Raw genomic sequence first — 21,753 nt, 5'->3', positions numbered from 1 at the left:
TACTTGACAGCAGCAGGTTCTATATCAATGTCTTAATGAACAGAATACCCTTAAACTGTGTTTAGTTGCTGGCACATGCCAAACTTCTGTCAGGTACGTGGGCTTTATAATTAGGCTAGCTTTCAATTTTGTTACGGAAAAGGATGTGCATGACCAGCGTTGACCTTGCTGCTTTCTGAAAAGTTTATAATTTAATTTTCTTCTTGTTAGATTGTGTTTTATTTACGTCTACACCTAGATAGACTTAAACTTACCATTTACAATAATGAAATACTAATAAATGTTGTACAGTATTGGGATTTGCAAGACTGATTTCTACTTGAGTTACTCGACTACTCGTGGTTCACACTATTGTAAATGAAAACACATTTACAAAACACATTAAATAGTTTTTTTAATCAATAAATGCTTATTAATGTATAGCCTTATGCAACAATTACATATGTAAATTAATTATGACATCACATATTTACACTTTTATGTAACAGCCTGTAATTGTATCTGTAACAATCACAACAGTTTTCGTATCATTCGGATACAACGTCATACAGTTACTTGACAGGACTGTTATGACTTTTTAGCTTTTTTTTCATAGTTATCACTGAACAAGTATGTCGTGTTAAACTAAAATAATATTTATCATGCAAGCAGAGAGATGTCATGACAATCGTTTAGTGATCACTTGAACACGACTGAATCAATTCAATGCACACATTTTCATTACGCAAGTCTATAATGTTTAGTTAATTTCACTGAACAAATTTGTGTGTGCCACGCAAACCAGCAAAAGATAAAGATGCAAACATGTAGGACAAGTAGAAAATGTATCTGTATCTGGCCATAAGCCCACTCTTGAGAGAGAACTGGTTTGGTTTTTGAGAGACTGAGACGCACAGTGCAGCTGTTTGATCGTAGCTTAAGCTTTAAATCATTTTAAAAATAAAATTAATAATAAAATGTAAATTTTAGCATTGTGTTAAGTGTGCTATAAAATAATTGTATTTTTTAATACTCATTTTTTATTTTAGAATGTATTATTATCATGCTTTATAGTTTAATTTATTTTATTTTAAGAATAAACTAAGTGCAATAATACTACAATTTTTTTATTTATATTTAATGGGTCACACTATGTGCAGTGTGAGCACCAAACCAAATCTCCAGGTTCTCTTATGACAACCAGAATGAAATGGAAAAAAAAATGCACCCCTCAATATAACCTATTTATCAATGGCATTCAGTATCAGATTTGACTGTTTGAAACATAGATTTAGTAGGCTATTATACAAATGCATAAACAATGTTTTTTGACTTCTTCTGTGGCTTTGTTAGACTTGTCAACAACAATATAATCAGTTGAGGCACACAACCCAATTTTGTTATCTTTTTTAAATACAACAACATATTGAGCTGGGCAGCATCATATCACATTGCAGAAGTAAAATGTGTTGTTGAAACGTTTTTGGATTATTGTCATTGTAACTTTATCCTCATTTGTGTTTTCAGAGGAGATGGCCACCTATCTACGCTATGTCCGGCGGTTGGATTTCTTTGAGAAGCCAGATTACGAATACTTGCGGACCTTGTTTACGGAGTTGTTTGAACGAAAAGGATATACCTTTGATTACTCGTATGACTGGGTTGGCAGACAGATTGTGAGTCAACGTTTCATCTTTACTGCCTAGAGAATAAAGTGGCACAGTTTATCCATCTCTGGAAGACAGCCTAATGTTGCCGTCTATATTTGCTTCGACACAGAGCTAGCTCACCTTGGAGCTGATGTTCTCTGTGTTTTGGTTTTTCTTTCTCAGCCCACACCGGTGGGGTCGGTCCACGTGGACTCAGGGGCATCAGCCATCACGCGTGAGAGCCACGCACACAGAGACAGACCCTCCCAGCACCAGCCCTTAAGGAATCAGGTAATCTTCCGCTGCTCATTAAGAAAGCTTAAGATTGGTGAACCTTGTCTTTATTACGGGAAAGGAAAGAGAAAATGTCCCATGTTCATGTTTCTGTCCACACACCCATTTATTAAAGGTAGATAATATTTCCCCTGAACCAAATGGGTGAATCTCACAAGACAAGTCTGGGTCATATTTCACCTCATGATCACAAGAAAGAGATGGACTTGTTGATGTAGAAGTCATTAAGATTTTTTTTTATTTTTTTAAGGAAATTCTTTTAGTCAGCAAGTTCACATTAACTCAAATTAATTCAAAAATTACAGTAAGCATTTTTGCATTGTTTTCAAAAGATTGCCATTTAAAGTGGTAATTGATAAATTGCCATTTCAACAGTATCAACAGGTTTGAACAAAAATTTTAAGCAGCACAATTCTTTTTTACTAATAATAAATCAGCATATTTCAGAAGAATCATGGGACGTATTCAATAAAGTGTGCTTTAAAAAATCAGCTTTGCCACCACCTGCATGAATTGCATTTTAAAATATATTAAATTAGATAACAATTATTTTTCATTGTAATAATATTTCACAGTACTATAATAATTTAAACGGTTATGTTATGTATATGATTAAAAAAAAGTTTTTTGTTTTCATTGTCATGCAATGTTTAGGACAGTATTGAGTATTGAGTATTTATTAATAAATGCATGCATGCTTTATTTCCCCCTGGTAATGAGAATTTGGGGAAGGGAAAGGTCCTTGCTAGATCACAATACAAAACATGTAGAAATTATTATTTTTTGTATTTATTTAGTTTTGATTTAATTCTGGAGTTCAATTATGGCCTAGACATGTTTTCATGACATTGGTTGAAGAATTCTAAATCGAGCTGGTGGAGGTGGAGTTGATTTTAGAGGGTTTCTTCAGCACTACATGAAGCTTTAAACAAAATCATTAGACTTGCCCACTCAGCAACTGACTGCTGCAGCATGCACTGCTTTGGCACATCATGGCTCAGAGTGCATGCTGGGAATAGAAGTTCCTGAAACTATATATTTCCAAGTAATATGTCACTGGAGACTATTTTTATATTGATTAAAGATGATCAAAAAGAAAATTAGTTTTTGTTACATAACATTTTTAATTTTTTTCTTTTTTTTTCTTTTGCAAAGACAGGGTAATGGTGAGATAATGAAGCGATGACTACCTTAATTTCTGGCCAGTCACGTTCTTTAAGACAACCTGACATCATATGTCTATTTGAATTCAGGTGTATCCTTATGATTCTTGTGAGGGAAGAGGAGTGCAGATATATTTAGAAATCCTTGGCTGAAAGACACAAGGGCCCTGTAAACTGCCTCATCATCAATCTGGTGGAGGTTCTGCTGTTTAGTGAGTGTTTAGAGGGCATCACAAGACTAATTGGGGCACAACACCTCTTCCTAGGAATAGGAATATGCCTATTTGAAATCAAAACCTAGCCATGCGGTCTGCATTTACAAACATTTGTGAGGAAAAAGTGAATTCAAGTATAATATTGTGACAAGATACCACCTTTGCAATAAGTTAGATCATGAAATTTCATCATGTCACTGTCAACTGTAAGTGCTGTTATTAAACAGTGGAAGCATTCAGAAACAGCAGCAACTCGGCCACAAAGCAGAAGACCACATGTAAAGGCACAGAGCTTGGTTACAGAGTGCTGAGGTGCATTGTGCATAAAAGTCTCCAATGCTCTGCTGATTCTATGGCTGAAGAGTTCAAACCTCCACTGTCATTAATTACAACACAAAAACTGTTCCAGAGCTTCATGGAATGGGTCAAGCAGCCCATGGGTTCTGTATATTCTGAGTACATATGTACATTTTATGATGGATGGATGCACTTTTTTGGGCTTCAAAGACTTGACCACCATTCACTGCCAATATAAAGCTTGGAAGAGCCAGGACACTTTTTATTGTAACTGCGATTGTATTCATCTGAAAGATAGCAATATACACCTACTGTAGGATGGCTTCATGGGGTACTTTTAATTTTTGGTTAAACTATACCTAATTTCGAAATTATGCTGTTAGATATCCAGTGGGAACTCAGTGTTGGATGCCTGATTTGCTACATGTGTTGTCCAGTCCACTTGGCATTCAACAGATTTCAGAAAGTTTTCTCTTCAATTTCCTCAGTTTTAATGTCTCCTTGTGTTTATTTTGTGGTGTTTGCTTCTTGGTTTGATTGGACAACTAGTCCACAGTCACTAATGCCGTTTCCTGGCTTTGACTGGCTCTTGTTTTTTCTTGTTGATTTCCATTCCTGCATTGTGCTGCATGCCACCTGGCCTCACTCCGCCTGCTCTCGCTCACTCGCCACACCTCCCCCCTCCTGCGCCTCCTCCTGCCCCTCCTCCATCCGCACAGACGGCCATCTCCGACCGCAGAGGAGCTTGGGAGGTGCAGCCCAACCGTCAGACAAACTCCTCCTACCTGACCTCACACCTGGCAGCGGACAGGCACGGAGGCTCAGTGCAGGTACTGCTTCACCCCTTGCTCAACTCCTCCTGTGTGCGCTCATGTCTACGGCCATCTGCAGCAGCGCGCCCCACCCGCTCTAGAACACTTCCTCTATGGGTTCCCCTGTTCGGCAGTTCTTGTTCTTATTAAAAAATGCTGCGTTTCATTCAAAGTATGAAAGTGTTTGAATGTGGGATATTCCAACCTTAATATTTCTGACTTCCATATAGCATTTCATGGTCCAAGTTGGAAGAACGTTGTCAAGTGGCATTCTATTGGAATTTTCCAAGCAGGAGGCTTGACATTTTCAGACATTTTCATAATCTATCACTTTTCTGAGTGTGAGGGTGTAAATTCTAACTTTCTGAATTGAATGAAATGCGGCATATGTCACGCAGAGGCTGAGATTATTTGTAACCCTTGTTGTGGTAATTTGGTAAGGCTGTATTTAGGGCCTATTATCACCAGCTTTCTCACACTACAGTACACAAAGCACAATTCAATTCATGTATTCGACTGAGATGGCGACAAACATGCAGACTCACCACCTTGAAGAGCTTGCTTTACTTTTATCCAGTAGGTGCCTCCAACAGATGACTGAGAAATCCTGCTGACAGTCCTAGAGTTTATTTAGTTGGCCTCTTTATTGAACTGAGAGGAATTCTGTAATGTGTAAAGATATATTAGATAACAAACCAAATGGTATTACATTAAGTGTGACTTAAGAGTGAAAATCTGTTTTTGGGCTACTGCACGAAAGTGTTATGTAGTGAAGAGTAGTGAAAGTGTTTTTTTTTTTTGTTTTTTTTTTGATTCTGTACATTAGTGGATCTGGTGAGACTCACTAAAAATAAAACAACTAAAATAATAGAACATTGGCTTTTAAAATAAAAGCATGAATATCAGTATGGCTGCCTTTTTTTATTATAAAATTTATATTTTTTTATTTTTTTAATAAAAAATTCAATAATTTACATGCAATGAGAAAACACACAGCAATACAAGAAACAGCCCTGTAGATTTAAGATGTATTCTGTGAAAATCAGTTAACTTGAAATCTAAATTATTTTCAGTTGGTAAAAAAAAAAAAGTTAAAGTTGCATTTAACCAGAAATATTTTGACCTTTCATAAGCATGTATTGTAGTAAATGATTTTCCTCAGTTACTGCCTTCCAGTAGTTACTTGCATGGAGCTTCTGTAGAACGATTGACTGAACTCTCTAATTAAAATATCATTGTTACACTGAGGCCAGCCAATAATTAGATTTTACTTTACTTCATTCTTTTCTGCCACAGGTGGTGAGCTCAACTAATGGTGAACTGAATGCAGAAGACCCGCTGACGGCCCACTCAAACGCACCAATCACAGCGCAGGCAGAAGTGGAGGTGGTGGATGAGGCCAAGTATGTGCACATGGCTTCTCACAGGTTTCTGTTGTCTGGTCCTTGTGTCTAACTGACACAAGCTGTCCTGTAGCACTCTGGGTCTTTATCTACCTCTCTGGTCCATTCCCATCTGCTCCCCTGTAGTGCTCTGTGTACCCAAATGGAACATTATCCATTTCTTATGTGCACTTTTGTTAATTTTGTTAATTTAACACTTGTTAGTTTTTATGCTGTACTTCTGATCAAATAAATACAGTCTCGGTGAGAAACATAAAAGATCTTTAAAATTCCAAACTTTTGACTGGTAGTTTATATTTTGAAAAAGAAAACTTACTGTGTAGTTTCCTATTCATCTAAAGCACCTGATGTGCATTTGAGTTTGTCATATAAAACGTCCTGTCTGACATCATTTTAAACACTCATTCTTGTAGTTCTTTGATATCTTAAAAAGCCCTCTGTCTTTGATTTACTGATGCACATTCTTGAAAGTGGCAGACAGCAGCTGTTTTGATCAGTTAACAGTATTAATGCGACCCAGAGGTCTTTTTCTCTGATCTCTTTCTTCTTTGCATTTCCTTGTTTCTTGAATATAGCAACCTGTTGATTGTTTTATCAGTGTTACGTATCCTTATTTAAAGATTCAGTCTGTAATGTTAGATCACTGCCACTTGAGCTTTAGTAGCAGCTTCTATTTTACATAGCATTGCATTAAAAGAGAAAAAGGAAAATTGTCATCAGGGCCTCACACTATTAGTGTTTGGCATCTGTTTTATGCCCCATATTTAGCTCATGACTGTGTCTTCCACCTACATGGATTGTTGTGCTTTGCATAGATGTAGAGGAGCAAATGAGACAGTATGAATTTTGACTTATTTTCATTTATTGAATGCTTTTTGAATTCGTTGCATCTTACAGTAAATGTCTGTCATGAGCACAGGTGCAAACATTCTTATTCCATTTTCTAAGAAAGAGCACAAGCATTAAAATACGTTTACTTTTGCAGTGAGATGCATTCAGTTGGTTATATAGTGAAAACACAAAGATGGTGTTTAAAAACATGTCTCTAAACCCAGTCAGCTTCAAAATATTAAATGTTATTGGAGTTGAATAACCAAGAGTGTAAGAACACTTTTACATCTGATTTCTATGTCTGATGTAAATATGCTTTCATTTTTGTGTGACAGTTAAATCATAAATGTGTTATAAACATAGCTTTGGTTTATAATTCTGATTGAAGGATCTGCATTTTAAGCTGTGAAACTTAAATTTCTCTCTATTACATGAGGTTGCTTTTTGACAACTTTTGAACAACCTAATGAAATAGTCTGTGCCTACAGTGATTTTCTTTTTTTTTTTAATACCATGATTGATGGACTTTCAGGTACTTGGCTTAATTTTTTACAACAAAGTCTTCCCAGGTGTTTTATAGTGGCAGAGACCCATTGTTCAAGCTGAAGCATGTTTATGTTGTATTATATTCACTATTAGAGCGGTGGGCTGGTGAGCTGAGGACGACACTACATTTCTCCAAACCCTTTCAGTTCCTTTTATCTCTACCATTTTTCTCCAATTCTTTTTTTTCTGTTGCCCATCTGTTTTAGAATTCTCTAAAAAGGGATATATAAAATACCTATTATGATATTACTTAATGAAAGGTGAACATCAATTGAGCAGATGTTTTCGATCACACGATCCGCTGAGTCTGTCGCTCTCTCTTTCTTTCTGTTTGTGTCTTCCTGTTGGTCTTTTGTCGCCGACATTAGGTTTGTCTCCTCATCTCACCTCTGTGTAATAATCTCTGTCTTTTCTCTTTTCACATTCTTCTGTAGCTGCGTGAAAATGCTCAACCTGTGGTGAGTCCCTCTCTCCAGTCCACATCAAACCCAAGAGGAGTGGACCAGCCTAGACTGTGGCCATATAGATCACGCTTACACCCAGATCTACTAACATAGATGTAGACTGATGTAGCTGTTCATGGTCTGAGAGTTTGAGACAGAAAGAGGGAGGTCTGTTTGCTCAAAGTCTAATTTGAGAGGCTGAAATGCCCTTAAGTTTCAAATTAAAGTTGAATTAAAAGTTGATTGGAGGTACACTGAGAAGTCTTTAATAGTCCAACTTAAGCTTATTTACAGAAACCAAATGGAATGAGGATGTAGAGGTTAAATGTACATTCACAGTTCCTTGAACAGAAGTATGCAGACTCTTAACGAAGTCTTTTATACCACAACATTAGTAACATTATTAGCATTTAAGATTATTCTGCTTATTAAATTAAAAAAAAATTTTTTATATGGTCTGTAATATTGTTAGAAGGTCATGATCTCCCAGGCAAACCAAGTATGACTAGTGCTTACATTGCTTTTTAATAAACTCCTAACCCTATGCATTAAATTGAGGAAAGCATTTCTCGCTCTTTGGCCATCATTAAAGAGTTAGTTCACCCAAAAGTGAAAATTCTGTCATTAATTACTCACTCTCATGTCATTCAAAACCCGTAAAACCTCTGTTCATCTTCAGAACGCAAATTAAGATATTTTTGATGCATTCCGTGAGCTCTCTGACCCACCCATGGAAGCTACGAGAATACTTTTTGTCCTCAAAAGAAAAAAAATAACGACTTTTTTTCAACAAATCGTCTACTCTGCGTCACCTTAGTGCCATTTTGAAGAGTATCCATTGAAAGTAAACGGTGTATGCTGTTTTCTGTCAGTTGCATCATGTGGATATATTGTTTTTGTTCAGATCATAGTGTAAATGACATAAACGGCGTGTCTGCGTGACACATCTAAAACATAAAAGCATACGCTGTTTACATTAAATGGATACTCTCCATTTGTGAGAAGACGAACTGTTGAATAAAGTCTTTTCTTTTTTTTTCTTCTTTTTTTTTTTTTTTTTTTTTTTTTACACAAAGTATTTCTTACAGCTTCAAAAAATTACGGTTGAACCCCTGACGTCACATGGATAACTTTACCGATCTCCTTGCTATGTTTCTGAGCCTTGATTGTGTAAGGGGCCATTCACATATAGTGTCTTTTGCGCGCAAGTTCGTTATTTCCAATGTAGTCACGGAATGCGCGCTCATAATGGAATCGCGTTTTTTCCAGGCACGTCTGCACCGCATCGAGTTAAAAACATCTCAACTTTTCAGAATGCCGCAAGTGCACCGCGGGTCATGTAACAAGAACCAACCTTTCCCGTAACAAGCTGAAAGCTGACAGCTGATCATAGCTATATATGGATTGCCATTTTGAAATAAATTTAGTGACAGAGCTACTGCAAGAGATTTTTAGTGCTGCAAATCCATTTTTCCTTTGCTGAAATTTCCGCATCTTCATGGAGAGAGCGGGTCATGGTTGCTTAGCAACAGACAGATGCCTCAGTAGCGCTTCTGCCCGAGTGCTTTGGAAAGAAGGAGAAAGAAGCGCACCTAGCGTTTTCTATGCGTTTTTAGGCGCGATATGTGAACGGCCCCTGAGGATTGCTGTCTATGGGAGGGGTCAGAGAGCTCTCGGAATACTCCAAAAATATCTTTATTTGTGTTCCAAAGATGAACGAATGTCTTATGGGTTTGGAACAACACAAGGGTGAGTAATTAATGACAGAATTTTCATTTTGGGGTGAACTAACCCTTTGTTCATGACGTAGTACAGAGAATGTCATTTCAATGTAGTATGTAGCAAAAAGGCAGACTTGGATAAGGATCTGCATGTTTTTGCAGGACGCTGTATATTCAGTATGACTTTTCATTAACAACCGCAGAGAACCTAAACGATACAGCCAGTGATTGCCTGTAATTTACTGGCTGTTAAGCAGCATCCATTAGGAACATGTTTAGTGAAGTCTATCACTTTTCAATGTGTCAGTCTGGAGCTGTTCTCTTCCACTGCATGTGCCTTGTTTTCCCTGACCCATTCTGTCGTGTTGTTGCTGTTTAACATTCCGTTGTTGATGCTTTTAACGAAACTTAAATGTTTTTAAGTTTCCTTTTTATTAACTTTGACCAGTTATTGTCTTTTTATATGTAGCATTTAGGTTGGTACGAATACACTAATGCATTATCGACAGCGCAGACAATATGTAGCATAACCCACAAACCTGCTTTAAGATTTACAATGGCAGCTACATACTGACGGCGCATGTGTAGCTAGAGGCCAGATGCTTCATTATTAGGTTGGAATAACAAGCTAATTGCCTGCCATCACTAACATTAACCTGTGTGTTCATCCTCAGGTGCTGCTGTTTCTTCAAGAGGAAGAGGAAGAAGAACACTCAGCGGCACAAATGAACCTCCGGCCTCTCCGCACAGTCCATTCCTTTGGTTGTTTTTAGAGCGTTCAAATAAAGAAATTTTACAAGACGACAACAGCGAGCCCTCCAAATGAGTTGGGGAGCGATGTATGAAAACGAAGAGGCATGCACACGTCGTCTCTGTGGGGATTGTCTTTGTTTGGTTTCATTTGTTTTCTTCCACATCTTAATTTAGGCAGCGACGGGCCTCATCCTCAGACTGTCTCTAGGATCTCAAAGCGCTGGAACAGCACCGCACTTCCTTTGCTGTTTTGCTTCTTTTTTCGTTCCCCTCGTCTTAAGCGGTGGATGTGCCGGGGAGGAAGTCTCTGAATGTGCCCTCTCGTCCTCTTCCTCCGCGACAGGCACAGTTTAGCCCTTTGTGTGACATAGAGGGAGTAAGAGAGACAAAGTCGCCCATGCTGGAGCTCGAACCTCAGACTTTTTCCTCCCCCGAGCACTTCCCGGCCCACTTCCACTCCACACGAGACGAGACTGTGTTTTTTTTTTTTTTTTTCACACTTAACCCTTTTGAAATGTTTGTTTGTGTATTTGTTGGCTGATTGTTGGTTCTCATGCTGCCAGAAAGTGGTCGAAGCCTTAGAATATGACTAGCAGATTTCTTCGTCGTATCTATCGGAATGATTTAACGTACATGGGCAAAGCGCAAAACAAATAACTGTCGTAATGATGCTAGCTGGCCTTTACACGTGAACTTTGTGAAAGTGTGACATAAGCAGCTGTTTCCAGTGGTAACGATGGGTGTTACTCCGTTCCACTGACTAGTATTTAAGCTGCTTGTTCTAAAGCACTCCTCCCACTTCAACCCACCAGCCAGTCATGCTGCTTTCTCCTCTTACGATATCGTACCGCTTTGACGTACAGCTGGCTGCTTTTCTATTGGCTGAGGTGGCCAGTAAGACTTTCCTTCTGTGCTTTTGTATCTTTCTGTCCATATAGTCACTTATTATTCCCACGACCAGTTCCTAATAGATGTTGTTTTTTATGCCTGAAAACTGCTAATTCTTCAGGATGAGAATAATGTTTCATGTGCCAGAGTGGTTTGGAAAACACCTCAACTTGTTCATATTAAGCAAAAGATGCCACAAATAATGTAATAATGGTCGTTTGGCAGGCATTTCTGTGTTTTAGTAGTTGTCTTGTGATGGAACCTCGGAGGACGCAGACTGACGGTAGTGACTGCCACTGCGAAACATCTCAATTTAATGCCTTAACATTACTCGGCAGATGCCACCTGCAGTAGGACATTATTAAACTCCTCCCTTGCCTTCACACTGACCTGATACATGTCTCATTCCCTTTAGGAACCTCGCTCGACAGGTTAGAATCAACAAAATCGAACACAAATTGGATTGTGGCAGAAAACGTCTGAAAACCCATTGAAACGGCCTGTTCGTAAACGCTATAATATATATATGCGTATTCTGAGATGGGGCAGCCCTTGACCTCTTGCATGGATGAGGCAGTCCTTAAGACAGGAATTATGTAAAATGGGCTTATATGCGAAACAATTACTGTAGTTACGTTGTCGTCGTTTTTTTGTTTCTACTTCAGAGAATTGCTAATTTTAAGTCGTGATGTTGCCTTGTTCATTTTTTGCTTTCGCTGTTCACTTATTCACAGCATTAAATCCATGATTTTATTTTGTGATCTTTCTAATGTATAGCAAATGTGAATAAATGTAAGATAAATTATATGAACTATTATTTTATTTGATTTTGATCACCGTACAAAAGTTGAGAGAGAAGCCATAGGAGCGTGTGACTGCACTAAAGTTGTCTTAGGCCCTTGGTTTACTTCAGCCTTTGCGTTGCTGTATGCTACTGACCTCTGAACTTGTCTTTCATAAGTAACGGAGGTAAATGAAGCTGTTTGAAGAATCTTTCATGCCCATTATGTATTTTGGAAATCCCCCCTGAGGGCCTACAGATGGTATGCTTTGAATGTTCCTACAAAAGCAGTGGATAAATTAGCGTGTTGGACCAAATTGATATGGCAAATGGGCACAGATTCTTTATTAGCATGTTTTCACCTCTTAACTCATCAGTTTAGTAATCCAGCCGTCTGTTTCCACTCGTATATATATGTAAATAGTAACTTGGTGAGCTCTCACTGACCCATTCCTTTTTGGATTCACCTTGTGGAACAATTTCCACCGTGTAGGGATGAAAGTTTCGTTCAGATCTCGGGTTGGCGGTTATAGAGGAGTCAACCAACCGTTTTCGCAAATGCGCAAAAAAACTTTCCATGTATTTCTGATGTGACGGTTATTTAATAGATATTCCTTATGCTTGTCCACTGTGATGCAAGTCACTTTGGGTCTAAATTATTCTTTGAAAAGTACTTGAATAATACTCTTGAAAAAAAATGTCGCGCATTTTATTTAACGTTCTTCTATTAACGATATGTATTACGTGCCTCGCTAGTTGGAAGACAATTTAGTATTTCTGGATGTGCACTGCTTGCTATTTCCAGGTGCGTCTGGCTCTAAGGAGTGTGATTTTGCAGGATTTAACCCCTTAATTCTTGTTGATGCTCTTCCAAAGTCAAAGTGGGGAGGCATTGGCTTGTTACGGAGCCATCAGGAATAGATTTTTTTGGATACAAGAGGAATGTGAAAGCATTAAGCTTTGGATTCGTGGATGAGGAAGCTAGTCCTACATGCAGATGTAAGATGTACTTTGGGATTATGAGTGGATGGTGATCAAGGCACCATCTGCTGGATAAAAATGACTCATCCATGTGAAACACTACACTGAAATCACACTCTTAATATGCTATTTGAAGTAGTTTGATGAGGGATGGCTAGACGTTATTCCTTATTACTGGAATTATGGAAAATGCGATCATAATGACTACTGGCTCTCGTCAACTGCAAGGTGATGACTATTTCAAACCATTTTTCATCTTTAGTTGATGCTTTTTTTTAAGATTGTACCATGTTTTTGTACCTTATTTTGTGTAGGGTTTGTTTTAATAAAGAGTCCATTTGAGGTTTAAACATACAATAATTCCACAAAAGCGATCGATTCCCCAAAAGTCTGGGTCCTTTGGAGAGGTTTTTGTGTACCATTCCGTTTCCTTTGAATTGCCTTTGCTTTTGTATCATGGTTCTGGTCACTTTACTGTGCTGCAGATTTACATACAGAGAGGTAAATAGAGTAATTATCCTAAAGTTGAAGTTAGTGACGTTAATGCAGATTTGATGTGCATGGCTTTTGATCCCGAAAGCAAAGGAAACTACTTGTAAATGGGGCACTGAAGAACATTGTGGGCATGAAGTTGATACACTGTTATTCTGTGGCTGCGTGATGCCTTAAACATGCTACTGCAAGCCTGACCCCTCTGTACGCTCCAGTTCAGCAGGTAAATGTCCACTGCGTACTATTTTGCCGCTGTATACTGTATTGCCCTTCCATTGTGTCTGCTCCAGTCATAGGTTTTTTTTTTTTCTCTCTCTCTCTGAAAAATGTAATCATTCCTGTCTCAAGGTTTAAGTTAATGTGGGAACTTTTTATCGTTATTTTTAATTACCGTCTGATCTGGTTAACTGCTCATTTTTAATGACCTCGGAATGATTATATTACAGGAGTCTGGTAGGAAAGCACTGCAATATTTGAATTCTCTTTTTCACTTTTTTTTTTTCTAGTGTTTATTTCAGTAAGGATGTTTCTGTACTTTGAACATATTAAAAACTGAATTGTACAGTACTGCAAGAGCCATTCTCTTGTTCTGGTCATACTTACAAAGATACTTTAAATTTCATTGTATTATGAATTTATTGTGTTGAAATATGAATGTTGCTTAAATGTATTTCAATGATTTTACTTTGTCAAGGGCTTCAACTGTGATGGACCCGTTTTGTTTTCTCCTCTCTCTCTCTCTAAATATATTTTGTTTAAGTTGCAGAAAGATTAAGGCCTTAATCTTAATCTTATTTAAAATGCCTATTTTCCTGAGGAGTCATATAAAATTCCATACATAACTTTTCAAATTCAATTTTTATTCCCTCCACTGTTAAAGGGAAACTCAAGTTTGCACCCTTTTTTATGTAAAATAAAAGAAAATGTCTCTTAACCATTGAGTGAGAGTGTGTCTGTCTTTTTTAGAGGGTATGTGTGGGCTGAAAAATTGTGGATTATGAGTTCATTCTGTTAATTAATTACATGTACACATACATAATTTATACTACAGAAAAAAGGTACATTCACACACGTTTACATAGTGATGTAAATGGGCATATTCCATAGACTTCTGTTTTTATATCGAGGTAATTATAAATACTACAACCTAAAACCCTAAACCCTCACAGAAATGCTTATGTATATATGTATATATATATATTTATTATTTTTTTATTTTTTTATTTTACACAAAAGTGGAAATTTTTAAATAAAACTGCCCTTTTTTATTTTACCCGTTGATTTGAAGCAAGTTATGGTTCTCATTCAGAGACTTTTATCTCATTTCCGGCAAAGCTTTATTAACTTCCGCACTCTTCGTCTGTTAACCCTTTTCGTCTAGACCGGCTCAGAATGGTGTGTATATTTCACAGTGAACCCGTGTCAATCCGTACCAATCCCGTGCTTTACCGTCTCCTCACCTGCCTAAAACCACCAACATGTTTTGCCAATTCTGTCAAGATTCTAATACACTAATTATTTTGACATTTGGCAGCAGCGATAATGTAGGATGATGAAAAAACAATCCGCATCATCTCCCGCTTCTACGAAAAGTTAGAATTTCTAAGGAAGCAGGTTCAGATGTTACAGTCTGCAATACAATGCTGATTTTATTCACGAAAATAACAATAAAACAGTTGAAAGCCATAGCTCTTATTCATGTGTCTTAAACTAGAGCATGTGTTTAAGTGCTAATAGTTTGTAATGTTATGTTGACGCTGTGTGAGCTGTCTGATCTCAGTCTGAAGTGCTGTGACTGACTCCGGTGTCTGCTCACAGGGGCGCGTGAGAACCAAGACCGTGAAGAAAGCCGCTCGGGTGGTTATCGAGAAGTACTACACCCGCCTGGGCAACGACTTCCACATCAACAAGAGAGTGTGCGAGGAGATCGCCATCATCCCCAGCAAACCGCTGCGCAACAAGATCGCGGGGTGAGTGAGTCGAGAGCCGCTGGAGAAGAATCAGTGCCCTACAGTAAGAGGGTCCTGTGGCCAGTTAATAAAAACGAGTTCTCTGTGCAGGTATGTGACCCATCTGATGAAGCGCATCCAGAGGGGTCCTGTCAGAGGCATCTCCATCAAACTGCAGGAGGAGGAGAGAGAGAGACGGGATAACTATGTCCCAGAGGTCAGTGGGGTCATTTCACACTGCATCAGAAGATACACCATCACCATCCAAGGAGCTGAAGTTAAGAGTGTGCTGTGATGATCACAAATTATAGCTTGATCTTCTGGATTTGTGTTGAGAACTTAACTAGACAACATCTTGTCTAGTTTTGTTGGTGTTTTGTTAATTAATTGTTATATATTTCTTTATTAGATGTTAATGTGGGCTTTATTATTATTAATTTTTGCCATATTCTTACATCTTTCATTTTCTTTTTTTTCTTCTTTTTTTTTTTTAACCTTCTAAGCTGAGGATGTGGGCTTAATTTTATTCATTGTTCGTTTGCCAAATTGCTGAATTTAATAAATTTCAGTAAGAATTAGTTACCAATCAAATCATATCCTACAAAAACCTTTTTTTGCACTGTACAAGTGGCACCGAAGATGTGTCCGAAGCAGTATGTAAATGTATTTGAAATGCAATTGCATATTAAATATTTTTAATATTTTATTTAAATCTGAAACCATCTTAAAGTGTCATGGAAGCATTAATTTAACCAATTCCTTCAAACAGTCTAAGCAGATGACTATTATTTTCCTCTAAACTCATTTATGTGCAGTAGTACTGTATTAGTCCCTTATTTCGTGTGCTTGTTCACTTGTTCTCAGGTCTCTGCTTTGGATCAGGAGATTATTGAGGTTGATCCAGATACAAAGGAAATGCTGAAGACTTTCGTAAGTTGATTTGACTGTAGTTTGTGTAGATAAACTGCTAAAACGTAACCCTATGTGCTTCCAGTGCTGTAATGGCTATATTTTACCGCCATCAAAAGCTCTGGAACGACCAAAAAGCTGTCATTCCAGTGTTCCTATTCCGACTTGAATTAAGGACATTACATTAAACCGTTCTTTCTCTCGTTGCAGGACTTAGGCAACCTCTCCAACTTGCAGGTCACCCAGCCAAGTATTGGAATGAACTTTAAAACACCCAGATGAGTCCAGAGGTGTCATTTTCAGAAGTCAATAAAGACTGTAAAAAAAAAAAAAGACCATCTTTGTGTTTGAACAAGTTATTTATCATCTTGGTGATCATTATTCTCCTGACGTCTCTTCATAACACTGTATTACATCTTGAACAAGTCAGATCTACAAAGTAGTAGCAGTTAAAGCTTGTTTTAAACTAGATTTGATTTCTGAAATGTTAGTGACAGCGGTTTAAAAACAGCTAAACAGCTTATTTGAAAATGTGAAAAAATGTTGAATACTGAACCAATGTCAGGTTTCTATTCTATGAAAACCAGCTTTTCGTAGTAATGGAAAAATAAAGTAATGGAAATGTTTCATTTCCAATTATGCTTGATTTGAGTGGTTTCTAACCAATGTTTGGAGAATTAGGGTCAAAGGTCCTTATTCAGCAATCACGAATGACCAGAAACGGGAGAGAGTCCTGAAAAACACCATTCAAAATATTTAAAATGCATGCAAGCAAACAAGAACCAACGGCAGTGTTTTTAGTAATTATTTTTTAAAAGCCACAGAGTATTTCTAGGGACAGCAAGAAGATCTTTGTACAGAAATAAGCAACAACAGAATTCTGCATATGCAACACAGTAAAACCTGCCGCTCAAATATGATTTCAGAGGCAAAAGAACAAATAAGACCAGCTGCCTATGCTAAATTATGACACTACATTACACAAATAGAGCTTTATATTCAAAACACAGGATATGTAAAAATGTTTTTCTTTTTTTCTTTTCTTGAAATTGTTGAAAAAGTGCAATAAAGGTTTGACGGTCTACAACTTGATAGGTTCATCCCAAATAGGATTTTTGTTTTTTAACCAAGCTTTTTAACATGTTCCTATAGTTACCCAGAATTTCTTACAGTCAGAATGACATTCAAGAATATGTTTGAGACATTCAATTCATAAAACAAAATTATGATTGCTGTTACATATTTTCTTTGGGTAAAAGTACAGATCAAAACCATATCCAGCAGGGGAGGAATAGTTTTTTTTTTTGCCTTGCACATTGAAATTCTATACAAGTACTTCATATGAAACGAATACAAGAAATTAATGGAAAATGAAAGGTGAGCACTGGGAGTTCAGTATAAAAGTGTGTTGCATTTGCACTTTTTTGCATTAAGTGCCAAGCATGTGGTCTGTAAAATCTCACAGTGAATGTTGTCATTCATTCATTGAGTTTGTGTAAGATACCAATGCAGCAAGAGGAAATAAACCATATAAAGCACTTTCCAATGTACCAAATTTGTTCAGTTAGCAATTACATGTGTACAACCTGAAGTTTTTTGTTTCAGCACCATGTCTGACAGCATGCGTGATGGAGGTCTACGTTCTCGTATCAGTGACCAGTAACAGTCCAGCATTACACAATAAATATCACAGTGCTGTGTGATAAACATTTTGAAAATATTTCCCAGTTGCACTGATTTCTGCCATTCCACACAAATTCAATAAGGCATATCTGACGGGAACTCCCATTTTAAAACAGGCATAATGTAGAAGGGGGACGTTGCAGACTGCAAAAATCCATTCTAATGGCAAATGAAAAAGCAGCATGTCTCTGACTAAACGGAAACATTGCTGTGGTGATGAAATGAGTCCATTTTAAACATATATACAAACAGATAAGTGTATTTGCATATAAAACAATACAAAACATGTTTAAGAAAATAAGACATGGCACATTATATGACATACAAAAGAGAAAGAGACCTCAATCAAAATGCTTAATACAAAATGAGTTGCAGAAATAAAAAGGACAAAAGGATGATGATGAATGGGTCAATATATATATAGATACAAAAACATACAAAGAAAAGACACAAATGAAACACTGTAAATTGTGCCTTACAAGCACCAACACGTACACCAGCGTAATGTAGTTTTCCTTTTTTCGTAGGATAATAAAATGGTCTTTTCAAACGGTCTCTGCTGAAACATAAGGAAACGTTTTAGGATGCTGAGAGAAAAATCGCAATCATCTGGTTGAAGTAACCACGTCAATTTCTCAGAATGTCCACTGTCCTCATTTGATGGGTTTCTCCTTCCTGAGAGTAAGCAAGGTATGCCAAACATTAGTGTTTTCTCACTCTCTTCTCTCTCCGTTTAGCGAATGATTGAGAACTCCTCCATGCTGTAAGTCCTCCCCGTGGCAGGTGAGGTCTAGTGTTATTGTGAGGATTGTGCTCAGGCTGTCGTGATGGCGTTTAGGTCCTTCATTAACCCCTCCAGATGGGCCATTTCCTCCGTCAACTCGTCAGTCTCGTAATTCTGAGGGAGATGAAGAAGGTTACAGCGGGGGGTGGGGTTAGGGTGAGCTGGGGTTTGGGGAATTGGGTTTATGAGGGGATGGTCAGTGGTACTGCAGAAGAAAAACAGGAACTCAAATAGCACAGCCACATGCATGCATGGTAATAGATCAAGGGGTACGGTAGTATTGGGCATTTTGCAGGATAAACGAGAACCAATTAGTAGTTTTAAATCAATTTTTTTAAATTGCAAATAATTCAAAATTGCAAATAATTGTAATAAGCGGGCAATAAATACAGCCGTTAAAGGGGAGAAGCAGGTAAATGTTTGAGAGAGAGGAAAAAGAGGTAAAACGTTTTATTATTAGCTTTGTATACATTTAAATATATTAAATATGAAACAGTATACTCAATATGTAACAGTATCCCTAGAAAAAACAAAACAAAAACAAAGTATGAAACAGTGCATGACATTGCTGTAGCTCAAACTGTAGATCATGGCAGCAGAACGGCCAAGATCATAGTGCTGATGTATAATGATAAAATGTATACCTTGAATTCAATGGCAAATGTTGTTAAAAGTCATGTCATGTACCTATCTTCATAAATTAGACAAAACACTTTTTGGAGCAGATGGCTGCATTTGGTTCCTTCCGTTATATTATGTAGACACATTTTATTGCCGCTGTATAAATAATTAAACTACATTTAATATAGTCAAAACTCCTAGACTTGACCAAAAATACATATAACAAGCATTTTTTTTATGTCACAGAGTTCTAGTCACTGCATAACAGAAATTACTCAAATGTACATCGATAAGTTGTAAGAGTCATAATGTACAGAGAAAAAAGTAACACAGAACATTATAGGAACTAAAGTACTCACGCTCCCTGCATCTTCATGCAGTCTGCTATTTTCCGAGACATCCGGTGCACTTGGAACTATGACAGGCATAGGAGTTCTCGTCCTTCCCAACGTACCAATAGAGGCTGTTTTAACTGAGTGAGGCCCTAAAACAAATCGTACAAGTCAGTGTTTGTCCTTCTCCCTCTTAGCCTTAAACTTTTAGGACAGATGGAGTGTGACAACTAGATCCAAGTTACTGGAATAAAATAGTTTTCTATTGAAAAGACAGAAACTTTTCCCTCAGTGCATTTGTCTTCCTCTTCTGCAACTCTAAACTGAGGTGCGCCACAAGGGTCTGTTCTAGGTCCAATTATATTCTCACTATATATGTACCATTTAAGCACAATATTCCACAGACTTTTCTTATGCTTATAAATACTTTAATTTTTTTAATTGGAAAAGAGTACACCTTGGTTGGCAATATATTTTTAAGCTCAATGCTGATCAGATATTTACATCCTCTAACTCCAATGAAATTACAAATAGCTGGTGAATGTACCTGCCTATTGTATAAACATTTTAATGTTAAAATACATTATTTTAGACACTGCAGATTGGATCAACCAATATGGATGTGAATATCTTGTGTGAAGGGGAACTTACCTGTCTGAGACAGCAGTGGAGTGCTGGGTAATGCTGCTGAGTCATACATGGGGTGAGCTGGGATGGCAGGCACTGCAAAACTCTTGAGTGGGTGTGTGGGACGAACGTGTGCTGTGGGTGTACTGAATGCTGGCTCCTCCTCAGCGGCTGAACTGTGGTAGCTAATGTCTGTCTCTGAAAGGTCAGTGGTGCAGGAGGGCTGCCCAGATGGAGGGTGCAAGTCAACACTAGGGGTGTTCCTTACTGACTCTGTAATTACATCAGCATATGGGTCAGCACAAGTTGCATACTGCATACTATTAACCATGCGGGTGTTGAATACAAGCAACCTTAAAAAAAAACACAAGTAAAAAAAAAAAAAGTCATATCATGTTAAACATAAATGTGATTATGTAGAATACTCTTCCTCTGAAACAACCAATTTTAAACAGTCTGACCAGGCTGTGGAGACTCAAGGTGAAAGTCCAGAGCATCTTTTTGTGTCCCAACCTTAATATTTCTTCCTTAAATGTATTGTTGTTTGACATAATTGGTTTATTACATTAATGTTCACTGTATTAAGACTCCAAACTATTGGTAAAATGTGAGTTTGCAGTCGGTTGTTAGACAGAGACAGGTTTAGGAAAAAATAACGTTATTATGAGGCCATAATAATTAACAAATTAAAACTACATGAATGAATTGTTTACAATAAGATCAATTACATCAACGTAGAAAAAATATTTCATTCTAAGTAAATAGGGTAAATTTTGTTTTCATTTTGCCTTTCCTTAGATAATGAGGGTTTTTGGAGCATGTTTATTTGCTTTGTTGCTGGCCAAAGTTGGTCTGCCAGCTCTAACCAGCTTGACCAAAATGGTTCACAAGGTTGAAACCAGGTCCCTCAATTGATCAACAATCTAGAGCAGGCTGAACCACTGAATAAAAAAATATGACCCGCTTAGGCCAGCTAGAAACCATGTAATGTTGGTAAAGCAGGTGTTAAAGAAGGAGGTATGTTCTCTTTGAGAGATAAAGGGGGAAATTAAGAGATATGGAACGTTTCACTACAATTCCATGGTCGCCAAGTGAGTGTATCTCCATTTTGAGAGGAAAAGAAGAACATGGACTAACACAATTGTATCCAGGAACAATGATGGTCTTCACAAAGTCCCACTGATGCGCTCTCACCTGTGGACTCTGCCCTGTCTAGATGAGAGATGGGGGTGGCGATGGACCGTGTGCTGCTCTGGTGGTGGAGATAGCTGCGTGTTGGCGAGGCCAGGTTACCCAAGTGATAATGATGGTGATGGTTATCGAGGGAATGGATGGGGTGAGCACTAATCACAGCTGCGAAATGGACACAAATAATAGAGCGCCATGGTTTAGACCTTGCACACAAAGCTATGAGATTATGGAAAGCGTGGTGCATCTATAACATCTGCTCATGCAAACAAACACCACCACACATTGAAAAGACACGCTATGTTGCTAGGTTAAAGAATGATCATTAGGCTAGAAACATACTCTAGACAACTATGCAAATGCAGATGCAAATTCTTGGCCAACCTGTTTCTTCATTGCTGTGTGGCTAACC

At 37.7% G+C, this 21,753-nt stretch overlaps 3 protein-coding genes across 19 annotated transcripts in view; 2 read left to right on the top strand and 1 right to left on the bottom strand.

Annotated features, from left to right (window-relative positions):
- LOC127961498 (casein kinase I) overlaps positions 1–14,189 on the top strand; it is a 52,283-nt gene extending 38,094 nt beyond the window's left edge. For 2 of the 8 annotated variants that reach the window (XM_052560641.1, XM_052560640.1), the window contains exons 9-14: positions 1,507–1,655; positions 1,812–1,919; positions 4,317–4,427; positions 5,706–5,812; positions 7,624–7,647; positions 10,028–14,189. In XM_052560641.1, the coding sequence (XP_052416601.1) occupies positions 1,507–1,655; positions 1,812–1,919; positions 4,317–4,427; positions 5,706–5,812; positions 7,624–7,647; positions 10,028–10,082 (554 nt within the window). In that variant the 3' untranslated portion in view covers positions 10,083–14,189. The remainder of the gene's footprint in view (positions 1–1,506; positions 1,656–1,811; positions 1,920–4,316; positions 4,428–5,705; positions 5,813–7,623; positions 7,648–10,027) is intronic. The other 6 variants (XM_052560643.1, XM_052560642.1, XM_052560645.1 and 3 more) reach the window with 3 other exon arrangements.
- Positions 14,190–14,513: 324 nt separating this feature from the next.
- LOC127961502 (40S ribosomal protein S17-like) lies at positions 14,514–16,439 on the top strand. The gene is made up of 5 exons (XM_052560658.1): positions 14,514–14,643; positions 15,067–15,218; positions 15,309–15,414; positions 16,062–16,127; positions 16,317–16,439. The coding sequence occupies exons 1-5, from the start codon at positions 14,641–14,643 to the stop codon at positions 16,386–16,388; spliced, it is 399 nt and encodes a 132-aa protein (XP_052416618.1). The 5' UTR covers positions 14,514–14,640; the 3' UTR covers positions 16,389–16,439.
- Positions 16,440–16,888: 449 nt separating this feature from the next.
- The window catches only part of neo1a (neogenin 1a), a 148,758-nt gene continuing 143,893 nt past the window's right edge, over positions 16,889–21,753 (bottom strand). For 6 of the 10 annotated variants that reach the window (XM_052560652.1, XM_052560654.1, XM_052560653.1 and 3 more), the window contains 4 exons: positions 21,348–21,506; positions 20,178–20,426; positions 19,554–19,678; positions 16,889–18,687 (listed from right to left, as the gene is read on the bottom strand). In XM_052560652.1, the coding sequence (XP_052416612.1) occupies positions 18,604–18,687; positions 19,554–19,678; positions 20,178–20,426; positions 21,348–21,506 (617 nt within the window). In that variant the 3' untranslated portion in view covers positions 16,889–18,603. Of the gene's footprint in view, positions 18,779–19,553; positions 19,679–20,177; positions 20,427–21,347; positions 21,507–21,753 lie in introns of all 10 variants that reach the window. The other 4 variants (XM_052560656.1, XM_052560651.1, XM_052560655.1 and 1 more) reach the window with 2 other exon arrangements.

This window comes from Carassius gibelio, chromosome B7 (genome assembly GCF_023724105.1).
Source record: "Carassius gibelio isolate Cgi1373 ecotype wild population from Czech Republic chromosome B7, carGib1.2-hapl.c, whole genome shotgun sequence".
Lineage (NCBI taxonomy): Eukaryota > Metazoa > Chordata > Actinopteri > Cypriniformes > Cyprinidae > Carassius > Carassius gibelio.
Note: the sequence above shows the minus strand (reverse complement) of the source record. Positions and strands in the feature narration are given on the sequence as shown.

What these genes read in the sequence shown, in the direction of transcription:
- LOC127961502 (XM_052560658.1), top strand. An exon ending in GGGATAACTATGTCCCAGAG is followed by an intron (nt 15,415 to 16,061) that starts GTCAGTGGGGTC and finishes ACTTGTTCTCAG; the next exon opens with GTCTCTGCTTTGGATCAGGA. An exon ending in AGGAAATGCTGAAGACTTTC is followed by an intron (nt 16,128 to 16,316) that starts GTAAGTTGATTT and finishes CTCTCGTTGCAG; the next exon opens with GACTTAGGCAACCTCTCCAA.